The 17,962-nt window shown below is 36.2% G+C and overlaps 1 protein-coding gene across 1 annotated transcript in view; it reads right to left on the bottom strand.

Annotated features, from left to right (window-relative positions):
- LOC150101306 (uncharacterized) overlaps positions 1-17,962 on the bottom strand; it is a 230,171-nt gene that overhangs the window by 45,154 nt on the left and 167,055 nt on the right. The window contains exon 2 of the mRNA XM_090400758.1: positions 7,789-10,776. Within this exon, the coding sequence (XP_090256884.1) occupies positions 7,789-10,776 (2,988 nt within the window). The remainder of the gene's footprint in view (positions 1-7,788; positions 10,777-17,962) is intronic.

The raw sequence follows: 17,962 nt of genomic DNA, 5'->3' as shown, positions 1-17,962 counted from the left end.
AATACTTACTATTAACCCCATCAGAATGAGTTGCAGTGTGTCCGTTTGTGTGTCTAAAGCACCGTATTGCCAAAATTTAAAAATACAATATAAAATAGCAGACTTTTATATCTATTTATTTATTTTTATTTTTTACATTTTGTGCCCCAAACCTAGTTGCGGCGTGGCAGGCACCTCTTTTGCCACGCCCTCGTTACGGCACTGCACATTAGTCATATTTTCTTCACTCTCCAAAAAATTAGATGTAACCTGTAAACCTGTCCACTGCATTAATTTCAGATTTCACAATCTTGGAATACTGCTCACACATTTGGGATAGTACCTGCTTGATGCTGTTGAGAACAATTAACTGATGACACTTCTCTCATAGTTTTTACTCTGATCACTCTCTCTCATTATTCATGTTCTCCTTCTGTTTTGTCTCTCTCTAAATATAGGTATTTCCATAGTCAATGACAGAAAGCTGATGGGGAAGTTCAGTAGAACTGCCCCATCATCATTCTTCCACTTCCTTCCAAGACTGTAACAGGACAAGCTGCTGATAATTAACATTCATTTAATCTTTAGTTTGAAACATGCCAAACCAACTTCTCTTCCTTTAATAAAATTGGACCAACTTCCCTCACTCTGTCTTTTCCAAAGACTGCAACCTTCAAGTATTAAAGAAACACAACAACATATTACTTCTCTCTTCTTACATTCTTGCCCAGACACAGTGCTGATGTACTTAAGGTTTTACATCTTTTTTTCATGTGGGGCTAATATAATTTTTTTAAGTAATTGGTTATCACTTTATTAATATTGATCACAGATGGATGGGTACTACTCAGAGAGGACACTTCTCCTTTCTAAATAATATTCATTTAGATATTAAGAGTAGGACATACCAAGACATTCCTAACTATCCAGTTCAAGGACACTTGTTGTTCATCTGGTTAATGCATTCACTAATGATTTATGTTCACACATTCAAAAAAAATCTCTCTTTCTGCGATAATACTGTAACATGGAACCTGATGAAGAAGCAAATTGTACAAATGACTTCAGTTTCTTAGAGATGATCGTAGAGGTTGGAAGAGGGGCTAGATAAATGAAGATCACAATTTAGTCCAGAGAAACGGAAATATATGCTCCTTGTAAAATAACAGCAATAGGTAGATACAAACTGATTTCAAAGAAATTATCGAATATAATGATTTGAGTATTTTAGCTGACAGCAATTTAAAAGACTAATGGCTTAATTAAACGGGGCTTTACTAGCAGAAAAAAAAAATTATGATAACATTACTTAAAGCTCGGGTGAAGGTTAAGACTTAACTTTGATCACCCTGATTTTTAAAGGATACTGCAGGACAGTAAGGCATTAAACAGACTTATGGTGGGTGTATTCAGCAATGGTTGCTCATGAGTGGAGACTTAACCTTCTTATAATAATAATAAATGACATATTTTAGTAAGTTTGTGTCACAGCTTAAAACTTTTAATTACTTAAAGATATATTATTATTATTTTAAATTTATGTATGCTTTTCAGTATTCAAATCAGCGCATGACTGGCATTGCCTGCTATTATTCACAAGAATCACATTTTCGTGATTCACAATACCTGACTACTGTATTCTGAAAAGTTAATAACATATCAATCACAGTCACCTAAACATTTAAACTGTGGAGAAAATAACGAAATCAGTCAAGACGTTCCATGAAATATAATATCAGATATGCATTTAGTATGAGTTTAATTTTATTCTTGACTAGGTTGATTAGTTTCAGTTGCCGTTAATATTTATTTCTAAAATTCTGATTCATACTTCCCACTAACACTTGAAATACTAAGGTAGTAGCTCGTCTAAAACAGGACACTGTGGCAACATATAAAAGCGAAAATATAAAGATAATGATTGATAAAACACTAAATGAGTCACGAAATTTTCCCTTTGATTCAAGCGTTATGTTTGAAGTCCTTTGCATTAGCCAAGAACTTTTCTACAAGACGTTTCAAGAAGTGAGTTATCTGATTGAAATTAAATGCGTTTCTATTTCTTCTTCTTCCAAAATTCAAGATTTTCCTTTCGCAAGGAAGGAAACCAATCTTTTGAACAGCACATGTCTATAGACATAATACGCACGCACTTCGGAGGGTAAAGTAGAAGAACGACAAGATGGTTAACTTAAACCGTTCATTTGCCCCCACATGAAGGGACTTAATGCATTCTAAAATGGAAGAGTTGATGGAAGAAATACTGTCATACAATTAACACTTTACAAATGAACACAGAGAGAAAAAAAATTTGCAGTTCATATTACACTTCACCTTCTGCTTAAAATACAACCATAGGTCTTCTTAAGCTGAACCCCCAAAATGAAGACACAAATCGCTGGTGGAGGTAGTTAAGGAAGGGTGGCAAACCATCACATAGCCAAAGACCAGTCACTACCAACCATTCCATGAACTTTCACCGATAAAAAAAGCCTTCTTTAGGACATGGCATGTTTAAAGAATAGAAAGTAGTGGCACGTTTAATCGAAGTAGTTATTCAATTTGCACAGAATCTTAAATAACGCTGGACTCAAAGCTTAAGTCTATATGGTTTAGACAAATCCCTAATTAGATCAGCTCCATGTGGGACAGCTGTTCATGGTGGAGGTGACCTCCCAACAATGTTAGTAGTGCTTTTCATTCATCCTGTTTTACCATAATTTTCTTCGAACATTCTTTGCTCTATTTCTCTGGAATCGTTTTTACTCTTATATCTTCCAGATCACCATCACTGGAATCCCAAGCCCTGCTACAATGTTGGCCTTGTGGTGCTACCTGGATATCCAGAAAGGGCAATCTTAGTAGTCTTGTACTGCTTCATAAGATTAGCAGTCTGGGAAGGTCTGGCCAAGATCAGTCAGCTAGTGAAATCAGAAACGTTATAGTTAGTCTTCATCCCCATGATTCGGGGATAAAGCTTGCTGCGGTGGCGCTTATATAGCGTCTCGAGTAACCATGATTTTCCACTTCTGACCGCATTTACTACTTTTTGGATAGCGACTGTCCATGTGTGGCTGCATGGTGTGTGTGTGTGTGTGTGTGTGTGTAAGGGGGGGGTGAATCTATGGTGACGAACCAAAAATCCATGTGAGCATGAATCTCTCATTCTCAACTTTTTCAGGGCCCTCATAAGGTTCCAACCAAGTGAAGGTACAATGGATATGTCATCTAACAAAAGTAATAAACAGAGAAAGTCATCAAAGTTGACTTTACATATTCGGATGTACAGTAGATTCGAATGCACATCTATAGTAAGAATCGAAGTGTGGATAATAAGAATCGACTGTACGTATAGAATACAAAGAGATGTGTAGTCGATTCTTATTATCCATGCAACAGATGAATGGCCAATAGTGAAAATGTCACCGTTCCTTAATCAAAATCGATTAGAAGGATTGCAGGGAGACCCCAAAGCAGTTAAAAATAAATAAATAAATAAATAAAATAAAATATAAACGATGTTCAGGTTATATTCCAATGAAAACATTTTTATGTTACCAACAGTCAGAAAAGCTAATGCAAGCAGCATCCATAAGGATAATATCAGTTACGTATCACCTCCCTAACACCCTACAAAACAGTCAACAATTCTAGACAGTTGATCAATAAGCTCTGAACCCTTAATATTGATGTTCAATGCGATATATTCCCAGCCACAGTGGGGGTTAGGGAAATTAGACTGCTGCTGCTGTTAGGTCAGCTCGTAATTTCTCCATGTTTATCCGTCCCCTATACAGAATACAGACAGTTAATAAAAGCAAAGTTAATTAATCAGCGGCAGTCATCCCGACAAGAGGCATTAACAAATAAACTACATGAGATTAAGCTTGAAATTCGGAATTGGGCAGTCCAGCATATGTGGAAGCGGAACAGAGGAAGTTATTCTTACTAGGCTCCACATAAGTCACACTTATCTCGCACATTCCTATCTATGGAGGTTAAATGACCCATCTAATGTATCTGTAAGATGACTGTGGCTTGAGTGGATATGTCACTTCACTCGAGAGAGAGGAATGCAACTTTTACTAATTTGGCTGGACCACATATACACTCAGGAAAATCTTGTTACATTCGGCAGAGCACGGTTTTTCACTTTTTTAAAAATAATTAATTTGTGGAGATGTATCTGGTCATAAATAACTTTTATATGTATATAAGCGCCTCCGTAGCTCAGTCGATATAGATGAAGCCGTTTGGTGGAAAAGACCTGGGTTCGATTCCTGTCATTCGACGAAAGGTGAGTTAGCGATCTCATATGGAGGTGGAGGGTTTTTTCACCTGGAAACTCGTGTTTTTTGTCTCCCAGAAGAGAGAAATCGGCCCCGTGAAAACACACGGATTACAGTCATGAATATTGCCCTTAGGGCAAGCAGCAGAGGAGTAACGAGCCGGCTGCATTAATTCGTCGTAAGCTCCTCATTAGGGGGGGGCGGACTCAACCCGTCCAAACGGACGGATGAGAAGGATAGGATAAGATATATATATATATATATATATGTGGCATTGTTCACCTTTTTAAAATTTGTTTTCTTGCATCAGATATTTATTTTGATTGATTTTTTTATTTATTTTTGCATATTTTTGTAAGTGACCTCTGCTGTCAATGACCCAATAAATTCTAATCCAACCAACCATCCAATCAGAGTCTATAGAATCTGTTTGGTTGCTTGGGTTGGGTCAAATCTTAACTAATCAGATTCTGTCGAACTATTTCAGCAATAATGGACAAATAACGCAAGAAACAGAGAAATCTGATAGATTATACAGAATATGCAATAAAATAAAAGAAGTCATTCAGTACTTTGAATCCTGTCTGTCATTATACAGGTCAGCAGTTTTTTTTTTTGTTTTTTTTTAATCGAAATTCATATAGGTGATTCATTTTGGATTTCTCCTCTTTTTTGGCAGATACGTAAACTTTTCATATAGTTTTGGAATGGAATATATTGTGATAATAACTGCCAGTAATAATACTGACTTTGTCACTGTCGCTTCATATAAACAGCTGCTGGTTGTCATTCATTTACTGTCAAGTTTCAAATGTACTGAATCTATTTCCTTTCCTCCTCTTTCATTCCATCTTCGTTGTTTTTTGCTACAACCATCCTCACTGTGTCTTCACAAAATACTGAAAGCCTTCAGCTGTTCAATAAGCACCGCATCATTTTTCTTCTAACAATTTACACTCATGGAGAAGTGCATGGAACTGAAGTGTTACAAGTTTCATAACTTGCCTCTATTTAATATTAAAACAAATGACTCACAGTAGCTATTACCCATTCAAAGAGAGTAGCAGTAGTGTGAAAAATGAATGGAAGAATAGTTTGAACATCTTTGAACACCTGCCAACTAATCTTAAATCAAAGAATACCGTAAAAGAAACTCAGTCTTTTAGAATATCACTTGCACTGGTTGCTTTGAATCCCTTCTTTCATTAATTAAATTTATTACTATTTAATATTTAAAACGTACAGAATAAGATAGGAATAAATACGTTTTGGTAGCACTGGTGTTCATAGAGCTTAGTGGGCATTATTGAAGAATTGCAAGGTGGTCAACGCTGGGACATTGGTTATGGAGGTTTCTGAGGCTTGGAATGACTGTATGCTACAAGATTTGCCAAACGAAGAAGAATAGAGTGCATTGCTATTGGTAAAGCTATGGATAGAATTTGCAGCTGATGAGAGAAGATCATTTAAATATATGGGAAGGAATATGGATGAAAGTACAGAGCACAGGGACATTCGGCGTAGGTGGAGAAATCTGAAGAGAAGGCCAGACTCAATCAATCCAAACCCTGCCTCGGATATAATGACTGTGACCACACCAGTTTCTCCAACCCTTCTCATGACTTGTGTTAAGAAGAGGATTAATGGGTTAATGGTTTACTCAGTGGATTAATGGATCACTGGTTACAGAATCCATACAGACAGTCACTAATTAACACCAGTGAGCACCAGATATTGAAAACGTTGACTGTTAATATTTGAAAGAAATGAGGTGAAGTCAATAGGAAGGCATTTTAATAGATTGGTTTATTTTTAATGGATTTTGTGTGTGTGTGTGCGTGCACGCACGTGTGTGTGTGTGTGTGTGAGAGAGAGAGAGAGAGAGAGAAAAGTAATGGAACTTCTGCAATGGAACAATAGGACTAAGGAATGTTGAAGAGGTGGATAGGTGATATGATTAAAAGAGCTACCAGAAAGATTTTTTTCTCTCCCAAGATATTATTAAAGAGTTGAAGGATAAAGAGATCAAAAGAAGAGTTGATCCTTAGACACTGTGTCGTGGGTCAAGGAGTATGTTCAGACTGTTGCAAAGAGAGCGATGGAAGAAATTTTTATGCAAATACAAGTTGTGTTGAGATACTTCCTTCTTTTAAATGCATACCATGATAAGTCTCTGAAGTAGAGGTGATAATGGTGGTAGTAGTAGTAATAATAATAATAATTATTATTATTATCATCATTATAATTATTATTAAACATCAACGAAGTGACCCCCCATATGATCTACAAAAAACAGCATTACTTGGAACAGTGCATATTTTACGATGCTACCTGACGGACTATTCTCGTATTCTTGGGTAGAATCTGAATTGTTCAGTATCATCAGTCAAATTGTTATTTGAATGATATCTTGTTTTGACTGAGTATCAATTGTGTGAATAAATAAATAAATAATACGACATTCGGTTATTCAAGATGGATAGGAAATTAATTCATAAACCCAGGATAACAGCAAAAGGAATATACTAATAATTTGTCATTTTGAGTTTATTTTTGATGCATACATTTGTAAGTGTATATTACTAAAATAACAGCACAAGTACAATTATAGATCTAGTTTTAATTATTAATTAATAGAAACAACAAACTAAACATGTAAATATTAGTTTAAAAATGAATAACTGAAAAGAGAAGAGAATTTATTTATTGACTGCGAAAAAGGCTTTGATAAAATTTACAAATTATCTCATTTAAATATACTATATCAACCAAGTCTATTCAAGAAATATATAAAGCATAGAAAACTAATCAAATTGGAACAAATATCAAAATAGAAAGATACCCATAACAATAATCATGTTATGCTTTGGTATTTGTTTATAAGCTTCTGTAATATTCCATAAATGATTTCCTTTTGTTCAAGATCCCTATCGTTTGTTAGCACATTCATCTGTAATTTTTTATATTCATGTGGTGTCCATTCATGAAAGGTCATTTGTACCGTGGTGGGCTACGTTTTTTTTTTTTTTTCTATTTTACCAATTTTCTGAACTTAATGGGATGTGGTTAGGCACACTAGATGGAAAGGGCGGACAAAACCTCGGCGAAACAATTGATGGAAGACGTTGTAATAATGAAAAGAGCTGATGGAGTGCGAGTGCAGGTGATGATAATGCGTTATACTATCTATGAGTCGGCTACGAATAATTGCTCCAAAGCTGTAGGATGAAAAAAGAAAATAGTGAGTGTGAAGGGACAACAATGGTTATTGGCCACGTCAAACTTTAAGAAACAAAGTGGTGGTATTACACCAAGCAATGAAACCGACCTATTCACTGGTGATGCCTAATATCCCAAAGATTTGAACTTTTTTGATGAGTGTATATACACAACACACGCCGCATTTCGTCTACGGTTTGATGGTTTAATGTTTGTTAACTAGTGATATATCCATGGCTACTAACAGGATATGACCAAAGTGAATGTACAGATATAAGATTTTATTACATGATTTTCTTACCTGCTTGAGTCACCATCATGCAAGCGCCTTCTAAAGAATCATCATGAAAGTGATTCGTGCCTCTCTCAGCCAGACAACTATCCCCAATGTGATCTGCGGGCAAGGCCGGAAGAGAATTATTCTCACTATCGCTAGGACCACTGTGAATTGAGCTGCTTTGATGTGATATTAATCTGAACGGTCTCCCTTTTCTACGATTTCCAATAAGAGATCTCTTTGGGTCTTGTAAAATTTCCGGTAGTACATCAGTATTATTAATGTTTACTGTTTCTGCAGGCGATTCTATGGCCAAATTAGATGACTGCTGATGCTTCTCTCTGCTTTCCGGAACATTCATTGGCATAACTACCGTCACATTCTGGCGCTTTTCAATACAGCATTTCTTTGGAGAAGTTTCTACTTTTTCATCCTCCTCAGAACTAAATGTCTGCGATATTTCAGTAGTTGTTGAGTGTACAGGATCATTTAGCACCTGATCTTCGCCTGTTGTATTATCCCTTTCACTAGGTGAAGAGTCGAGTCGTTGTTGATCAAGAGAATTAAGAATACGTACAGCTGTCTTCTTCAGAAATGAAACTAATCTTAGCGAACTATTTAATGGCCTTCCAGGTCTCCTTCCACGTGGAAGCGAGTCCCTTTGGTTACCGTCTGGATGAAAGCGAATTATGTGATGCCTTAAATTTCTGAGCTCGCTGAACCCTCGACCACAAACTTTGCAAAAGCAAGGTTTAATTCCAGTATGAATACGTTCGTGTCGCTGAAGCGAAAACACTCTGTCGAAAGCCTTGGGACAATGTCGGCACTGAAACAAAAATCGAGTTCCTCGCTGGCAATGTCGATTTTGAAGTTTTTTTTCTATTTGAGGGTCAAAACTTGCACAGTTTATTGCAGCAGCGGCAGATGGAGATGGAACTTCTGAAGGAAGAGGAACTGGGACGTGATTAGGCACACTAGATGGAAATGGCGGACAAAACCTCGGTGAAACAACTGATGGAAGACGTTGGGGTAATGAAAAGAGCTGATGGAGTGTGAGTCCAGGTGATGATATTGCTGCCCCATTGCATGGAGTAGGCAAGATAGGAATTCCGGGAGCTACTAAAGGATTAATGAAAAGTCCAGGAAACAACAGAGAAGACATAATTTTGCTGTCTGATGCATGGTTTTGCTGTCGGTGAAGTTCTAACTCGCCATACCATTTATACACTGCTCCACAAAGATCACAAACATAATCACTGGCGTTTGTATGAAGAGCTAAGTGCGAACACAGTATTCCCAACGAAGGAAAGGCTGTACCACACAAAGAGCATCGATAAAGAACGTATTTTTGCTGAGTATCTGGATGGATACCCTCCAGTTTTGTTGCTAACACAACTTCCGAATGTATTCGTACGTTCTGCCATAACAATGGCATCTTACCCGACACATCTCCATTAGTCCCGATTGTACTAACGTTAGATACACACGAATGTGGTGAATTAGTAGGCGACGATTCTGGAATGCCACCGTCCTCTAGGCGTTTCGCTTCGTTTTTGCAGTCTATATGAGGAGCAGAGTTTTCTGTGCACACAGAATTAAGGGATTTATCATCGGGAGGAATTTCTATATCAGTTTCCGAACCGGATTTGGTTTGGTCGTCATCGGAGAATAATTCATCTCCTCTTCTTTTAGAATCACCACAAGTGTTTTCGTCATCACATGCACTTTTTTCATCGTACTTTTCGTTATCAGAGGTATTCTGTGTGATACTTTTTCTGTGGTCCATTTCTTCTACAGAAGTCTGCGTCTCCTTGTTTTCTGGTGGCGAGTATGATTTGTTGGCTTGGACAACATCGTTTTGTGTAGAAGAAACAATGTCCGATCGTCTTGAGCGTGCAGATAGTCTCCAACATCCTTTCTTTCGAAGAAGTCTGTCTTCAAGAGCAGGACTCAGGTAAACCATTATACCGTGAATGGCTCTTTGATGGTAGCGAAGCGTATAAACGGTTTTGAAATCACGTCCACAACTACTACACGTTAAAGACTTCCTTGGTTTCTCATCTGTTATTAGACACTTCTTGGAAGGGAGGTTGAAAGACGATGCAAATGCTTTTTGTTTTGTTTCGTTATCATTCTTTTTATCGCTGTTCGTTCTAGAGGACTCTGCAATAAAACACTCCTTAGTAACTGAATTTTCTTCTATAGACTCTGCATTAATACTTTTTGAACTCGTGTCATCTTCTGGATCTTTTCCTTTCCAGCCATTTCCTTCCCCCTTTTTGCTATGAGGCAATAATGCCTCCTTTTTGAAATCATCTTCATTGGTGTGTTTATCACTAGTTAGGAATACTGTCTTTTCATCAGATAGAACAGATTTTGTTTTACTGTCTTCGTTTTCACCGTCTTCTAACTTTGAGGGCCATTGTTTCAGCAGTTTCTGGCACGCCAAAAGATCGATACGTGAGCGGGAAATCCCTTCCGTAATTCCATGACATAGATACTGGTGGCTTTGCTGGCTTCTTTTGCATTTAAAAGGTTTAAGGCACGCGATACATTGGAAAGGACGTTCGCCAGTATGAACCCTGAGATGGCGTTCGAGATCTGAAGGACTTTTTGTGACTTTTCCGCATATTGTACATATTTTGTCACCACCACGACTGTATCTACGTTTCGGACTATGAGCAGGAAGTGAAATATGAAGGTAATCGCATTTTCTTGACCTAGTTCTAGTTACTGGTCCATCAAATGATGTCCGTTCACTTTTGGAATCCTGTTCAGTATGTTCGTTGCTTGCTGTATCACATAATTGAGCACAGTTTTCCACATCTTCGGCTGAAACTATCCCGCTGACACTGTTGGATCCTTTCTTGTTAACAGTATTATCCTCATCTGGGATTCTGCCATCGCATTCCATGTCCACTGAAGTGGCATCATCGCCGGATGTGGTCTTTGTGTCTTCCTGTGCTACAGTGGCAGTTTTTTCTCTTTGCTCATCTTTTACTCTTTTTTGACCTACACAAGAAAGTATTTTACATTAGTGGACTTTTTAAATGTTCACATATCTTTTTTATTTAGCTAAAAATACCTTTACAAGAAACCTATGAACGAAATCATACAAAACTGCTTCATATTATATAATAATATTATATAAATTATAATAATGCATGACTGTATTATTATAAACATGTGAATATTTATTTAGTTTATTATTATTATTTATTCAGAAAATATAGATTTCTTCCAACTAACCACGTGAAAGAACAAATTAGATGGCAGTCACACTAACCGCCAAATATCTGTCTTTTTGACTCGCAAGTTTTAAAACATATGTGTAAATAATATAATTTTAAGTTAATAACTTAAAATTAAAATATAATACGAGGCACTTATAGAAAGTAAGGTACGGTCAGAATTTGCCGCCAAAGAAGATATGGGCGAAGAGTAGCGCATGTGTGGTAGCATAGAATGACCCAGGAACATTTTACTTTGGTTCTGTTATCGTTTGTTGTCTTCCACGAATAATTTACAATCTTAGCTGCGTTAAAAATTCCAGCAAGTTGCGAGGTTCGTGGTGTGCAGGGCCGGCTCTACCGACGCTGAAAGACGTGCATTTGCACGGGGCAGCAAGTTTTTTTTTGGGGGGGGGAGAGGCGGCAAAATTGGCATAAACTATACGAAAAATAAGGGGGAAGGAGCGACAAAATATGCTACCGCACGGGGCGACTCTAGTTGTGTGATACAGTTTTTGTCGTCGGAAAATAACAGTACTACAGAAATTTACCGGCGACTGTGTAAGGTTTACGGATCCAACGTAATGAGTGACAGAAAGGTTAAGCAGTACTGTCGTTTACTTAAAGAAGGGCACAACAATGTTTACGATGAAGACTGCTGCGGCAAGTCAAGTGTGGTGACAGACAATTTGGTGGAAAGCGTGAACACGAAAATTAATTGTCGTTCCTCGCTGAAGAATATCAACGATTTCTTTTTTCTTTTCTTTCGGAGATGATGAATGGCCCCGCAGCATTGACTGTTGTTTTGACTCGCAGTTTGTGAAATCCACGTTTCGTCACCAGTTACGATACGAGAAAAAAAGTTCATCGCCTTCATTTTCGCCAATATCTTTTGAGCTGATTCCACTCGTTGCTGTTTCTGCGCTTTGGTCAGCATTTTTGGGGCCCATCTGGCACACGGTTTCTTACACCCAGTTTTCTGTCACAATTTCATGAATGACTGAGCATGAAACTTCCGGGAATTCAAAAGAAAGTTCTGTAACTGTGAAGCAACAATTCTCATGAATATTTGTATTTACTGAACTTCTGCAGCACTGTCGTTTTCCGCCAAAACCTGTAGAATACAACAAAAACTATATTATACTAAGAACATCGCAACTGACGGGATTATTTAGCGCAGCACTCATTATGAATTATTCGTAGAAGGCAACAGACGATAACTGAACGAAAACAAAATGGGCAACAGTCAGCTAATGGGTCACTATGCTATCAAGCATGAGCGACCCCCTCTCCCATATCTTATTTGGCGGTAAATTCTGAACCGACCTTACTTTCTGGACGCGCCTCGTAATAAAATTAAACTAAATTTTGTTAGGTTTCATGACCAAATATGGTATAAAGATTAATTTACTTAATTTACATGTTCTGCACCTTTAGGTGAGAAGTTTAGCCTTCATTATATGGCATTCTGCAGATATAAAAAAAAAATAATAATAATAAAAGTTAAAAAACAGGAAGAGGTCCAGACCATAAGACTTATGGTCTGGACCTCTTCCTGTTTCTAATTCTTATTCTAATAACTAGTACTTTACTAAAATGTTTGATTGTTAATAATCTCCGTTTTGGGCACTTATCTAGAGGAATGGATAGACAAATAAGAATCCTTTGCGATTTAAGAACTTTAATAATGAATAATGTTGCCAGTTAGAAGATACACTTCTTTATATTCGTGAGGAAGCGTAATACGAGCGTACTAATAAAGATGACTGGGGAATTATTCTTAGGTAACTAAATACTATTCATATGAGGCAGACAAACACAAGCATATAATGTGAGTGAATGACTAAATGAATATCGGTGTTACTGAGTTCCTTTCAAATACACAGAATGAATATGAACATAGAAGGCGCCCATCTATGAATAATTAGAAAGCAATAAGCAGTTCAGTGTATACTTGCGCTTAATTAATTAAATGCATTTTAATTCGCCGTGATGTTATTTCTGGAAATGAAGGACTGCCGTTCCTGTTAACAAGCCCTAATTCCAATAACTCGATCAAAATTGAAACTAGTAATTCTCTAAAGATAATTAGTAACCCATTCAAACAAGAGGCAAGCGGTTCATAAATGCAGCATCAGTGCGTACAGTGTATTAAATTACGTTCGTTGCGTTCTGATTTTGTCTCTTTGTCAATTGTTACTCGAATAGCCATATACGCCAAGTGAGAAGTGTGTGTATCGGGGGGGAGACAACTTTTTCAATCCTTATGGATCTCTACCTGAAATACTTTCCTTCAGTCTGACAAAATACAGCTCGTCAGAGGGAGAGTGAATTTTATAGACACCTGGATATTTCTGTAAAGTACTGAAAGATATATACTAAATCTACTGACTGGGTGGGTAGCTCTATAACTTTTAACATTAACTTTTTTTAACATTTTTAGTTAACGTTTTAACTATTTTTCTCAACTTGTAATCTGAATATATTGTAATGATGATTGCTCTATAGAGGTATAGTTATCAGTTTTCTTTCAACGTTTTTTTTTCTTTTTTTAAAAACTGTTCAATATTAATATACATCCAGTTCCGAAAGTGTTCTTTCCAAATATCTCTGCGTAAAAAAAATGTCTAATAAGGTGTTACAATATAATTCGTTTTATATATGTGTACAAGCTATTATCTATGCATAATATATATAAGATATAATCTATTGTGAAATATAAAACTGAGTGTGTGTGTTGTGTAAAAGGATTTACTATAAATGAACTTCTAAATCAGGAATGGAAATCAGCACGCGGCCGATATCAAATTAAAACAGAACGATTTTATATGTGCACATCAGTTAACACAAAATGCTTGATAAATGATCAAGATTTACAGATATTAATATCTGTAAATTTCCTCACTAAAAGTGCGGCTACAGATCACGTAAATCTCATTATGTTTTCAAAAGTTAATACAATCAACTTTTGCTACTCCAAACAAGAATAGTTTATTCGTTTTATACACAACACCCGTACACAGACAGTTTTATGTTATACAGCGTGTAACATGTTGCATTACTCTTACCTCAAGCAGAAACAAAACAGAATCACTGTTTGCAATAAGAGTGAATACAGGGCACGTTTACTTTGACATTTTACCTTTTTTGTTCTGATCAAGCACATTAAAAAATACTAAAATCAAATGTAACAGCAGCAATAAATACCTACAGTCCAGCAAAAAAAAAAAAAAGAAAAAGTAAGCTAAAATTAGTACCACACTATGGAAACGATATTACGAGCGGATAGTGTCGAAACGATATTACGTGTAATATCGTTTCTACACTATGGAAACGATATTACATGTAAAGCTAAATGGGTGGCTTAAGACTCATTTCCGTTAAATGAATAATCTTTAATCTAAATGGAAAGGAATATTTTATACACAACACCTGTAAACAGGCAGTTGTATATGTTACTATATTACTAGACATTTAATAGAGACATGCACGTTGGACAGTTTAACGTTTTAAATCAGTGGCGGCTCGTACATAAGCAATGCGACACTGCAGCACCCCAAAAAGGAAAAAAATTATTTTGTTTGTGTTTATAAATAATAACAATGCTTACAACATTATATAAATGCAATACAATATGTTAAAGGTTACAGCTTATGTTTCAACATCGATTGAATAGTTAATAATTGGAATTGTTCGATCAACGCTTTAGATTACGAAACAAATGCACTGCGATCTAATGCAGTGTTGGAATTATCACGTTCGGTCAGTTCCCGCTAGACTCGCCGATATTCGTTTGCATTATATTTTCACTGCACGTAACAAGTGAATTCGACACTTGTTACGTGCAGCTACAGTGTCGCTACAGATAAATTGTATGAATGCGCGCGTTATTTCTGTGAGATACGAAACTTTTATTATTGGTGTGTGTGTTCGTGGTAAGGGTGAAATATTTTTGGTAAAACTCATTTTATTCAGTTAAAATAACATATATTTATTTATTTATTATAGATACAAGGCTGAATTATGACGAGTGTCACTGTTAAAAATATGAAAAGAATTATATTTTCCCAATTATCGTTACTTGAAAAATTATCGTTACACGAAACTAATGTACTGCGATATAACACAGTGTCGAAATGTCGAAACCGACACTGCTCGTTGAGCAGTGTCGCTACAGAATTGTATGCTTGCGCGTTATTTCTGTGTACGAAACTTTTATTATTGGTGTGTGTTCGTGGTGAAGGTGAAATATTTTTAATAAAGCAATTTTTTAATATGTAAATTTACTTATTAATAAATTAGTTACTGATTAGGAAAAAATGAATTATTTTTCTTATTTTGTATATGCAGCACTCCCACTTAAAATTTTCACCGGCCGCCACTGGTTTTAAATAACGGCTTCACACATGTAAAAGGGAAACCTAAATAGAATTTATTACTCCTGTATATTTCGTTCAATATGTCATGGGCTTCATTCAGGGAGAAGACAGAAAAACTGGTAACAACATTTAAATTTTGAATAAAAGAATGAGTCATACAGAATGTCTATAATATCACGTGTTTCGGTCGAAGCTGGACACCTGACATAGTTCACTGGAACCATACCAAGATGTTACACTACACTAAGTTCAATCTGATCGTCTATTTTTTGAACCGTGTGAAGCCCTACGCCACCGTCCTAATCTTAATTGGACAGAGTGTATGCCTATATCTAAGTTTTGGGAAGTGATTGCTGTCAATTGTTTGTATTTTTTGTAAAAAAAAAATAATAATTATACGTGTATACTCACTTATGTGAGTATACACGTATAATTACAGCTGTTCATTTCAGCTATACTTATGTATAGCTGTAATGAACAATATCGCAAAATGTCGAATCTACATTGTGGGCTCTAAACAAGAAATTTTTGAGTTGTTTTTCTACAACTTATATTATTTTCTAAAACCATAATAAAGACATAATTATGGTTTTACAACTTTCTCGTAAAACCTCACTAGATTCTTTGACATCATAGGGAAGTTTCTACCGAGTATAGCATCGTGACCATGTCCAATCCATTCTGAACTCGAATAGTGTTTCCTCCTACTTGTATACTGATGCTTCTTTATCTGGGAAGCCTTACATTGGTGCAACTAGAAGAAATTATGACATTTAGGAAGGTAAGCATCATAGTGACGTCGCTCATAAAGGACAAGGGAAGTCAAGGCATAAGCGCACACTACGAACCACAGAATGGATTGGACATAGTCACGATGCTATACTCGGTAGAAACTTCCCTATGATGTCAAAGAATCTAGTGAGGTTTTTTATTCGTGTGGGGTCCCCCCCCCATTCCTCGACATCCCCTTAGAACTGGTTGAGCCCTCCTAATGAGGGATTGAGTACTATGTCTTATGACTGTAGCCTGTGTGTTCACGGGTTCGGTTGTCTGCTTGCGGGATGAAAATCCCCAGATAAACTGGGGGAAAATACCCTACTGTCCACGCTCAAGACGGGCTAACTTGGCTATGGCTGAGAAAGATCCTTAAGCTTCTCACGTCGTCGACGAGAATCTAACCTGGGATACTCCTTCGCATGGTATGGTTGCAAAGCGCATATGCCACTAGGCTAACCGCGCAGATATCTAGTGAGATCATTCGCTCTCATATAATCCTTAACTGGAATCAGAGAGAGACTCGTTTTATACGATCTATGGCTGTCACTCATCAGATCTTGTAATATTTCAGATCTCCATTATGCTAACAATCATCCTATTTCAACACGAGAAAGTTTTGTAAACTAAATGCTCGTAAAACCATCATTATGTCTTAATATAAGCAGCATGTTTATGTAGTAAAGCAACTCAAAAATTTCTTGTTTAGAGCTTACAATGCAGATTCGACATCTTGCGGTATTGTTCATTACAAATCCTTAACGAACAAGTTTGTTCACTTCGCTCTTTAATTTCTAAGATGAAGTTAAAGAAGGAAATGAAGTTTCCCATTTTAACGGAGATTTCACATTTTCAAGAAAACGAACACGTGCTACCACATTTGGAATAATGCTGCGTACACCAACACGTCGGTATAAACTGATCCTCGACTGAGATAACCACCCAGATTGTCACAGCCTTGCTTGTTTGCTTAACGTAATGAGTATTTAATGAACAAGACCTTTCAACTCTTTAAATTTATGTTTTCTCAAGTCTTTCTTATTCTTAAATAGCAGAACTCGATATTTTGACAGCTGTAATTCTGCAGATAAAGTCAAGTTTTTATAATTTTTTTCCTTCGCATTTAATTAAAAAAATAACAATACTTTGTTCAACAAATGAACAAATTTTAACACGAAATTGACTTTTCCCTAATTTCTTTAACTGGAATATCGTAAAATATTTATATTATATTTAAATTAAGGTAGTTATTTCATATCTCATCAATAAAGAACAATTTCACACCAGGATTTCCTTTGTTTTGTTTTATATTAATTTTATTTTAGAAAATTCTAAATGCTTAAACCTTAAACACTTTCTTATCACTATTAATAAAACTCAGTCAATGTAATAGGCAAGTCAGTCCTTTTGTTAAACAGCCTTCCATTGATGCCTTACACGTATCTTATTTAATTATCCATGAAAAGAAAAACAGGCGGTAGCACTTCAAAAAGAAAAAAAAGTTACCGACGACCACACAAATTAGATACAAATTCAGGTGGTAATTTATTGATATTTATAAATAAATTAGGAACTTGAAGTGAAGGAATGACGTCTAAACATTTATCATCTGAAATCGAATTGTTACGTTAATGAGGATCCTTCGAAAATCGTTAATTTCAGAAAGCTCTTGGAAAGTTCACAAGGATATTGTTCACACTGTGCTGCCATCTGATGGATGAAACATTTATTTTATAAAGCAATTCTCGCATTTCTTTACATGCAAGGCAATTTTAATTAAATATATCTTGGTCAGAAGATCATTTCATTAAACTT

Source organism: Typopeltis vanoorti, chromosome 11, assembly GCF_054136105.1.
Source record: "Typopeltis vanoorti isolate ZY-2024b chromosome 11, IOZ_Tvanoo_1.0, whole genome shotgun sequence".
In the NCBI taxonomy this organism is placed as follows: domain Eukaryota; kingdom Metazoa; phylum Arthropoda; class Arachnida; order Uropygi; family Thelyphonidae; genus Typopeltis; species Typopeltis vanoorti.
The sequence above is the reverse complement of the archived record's forward strand: the minus strand, read 5'-3'. Positions and strand labels throughout refer to the sequence as shown.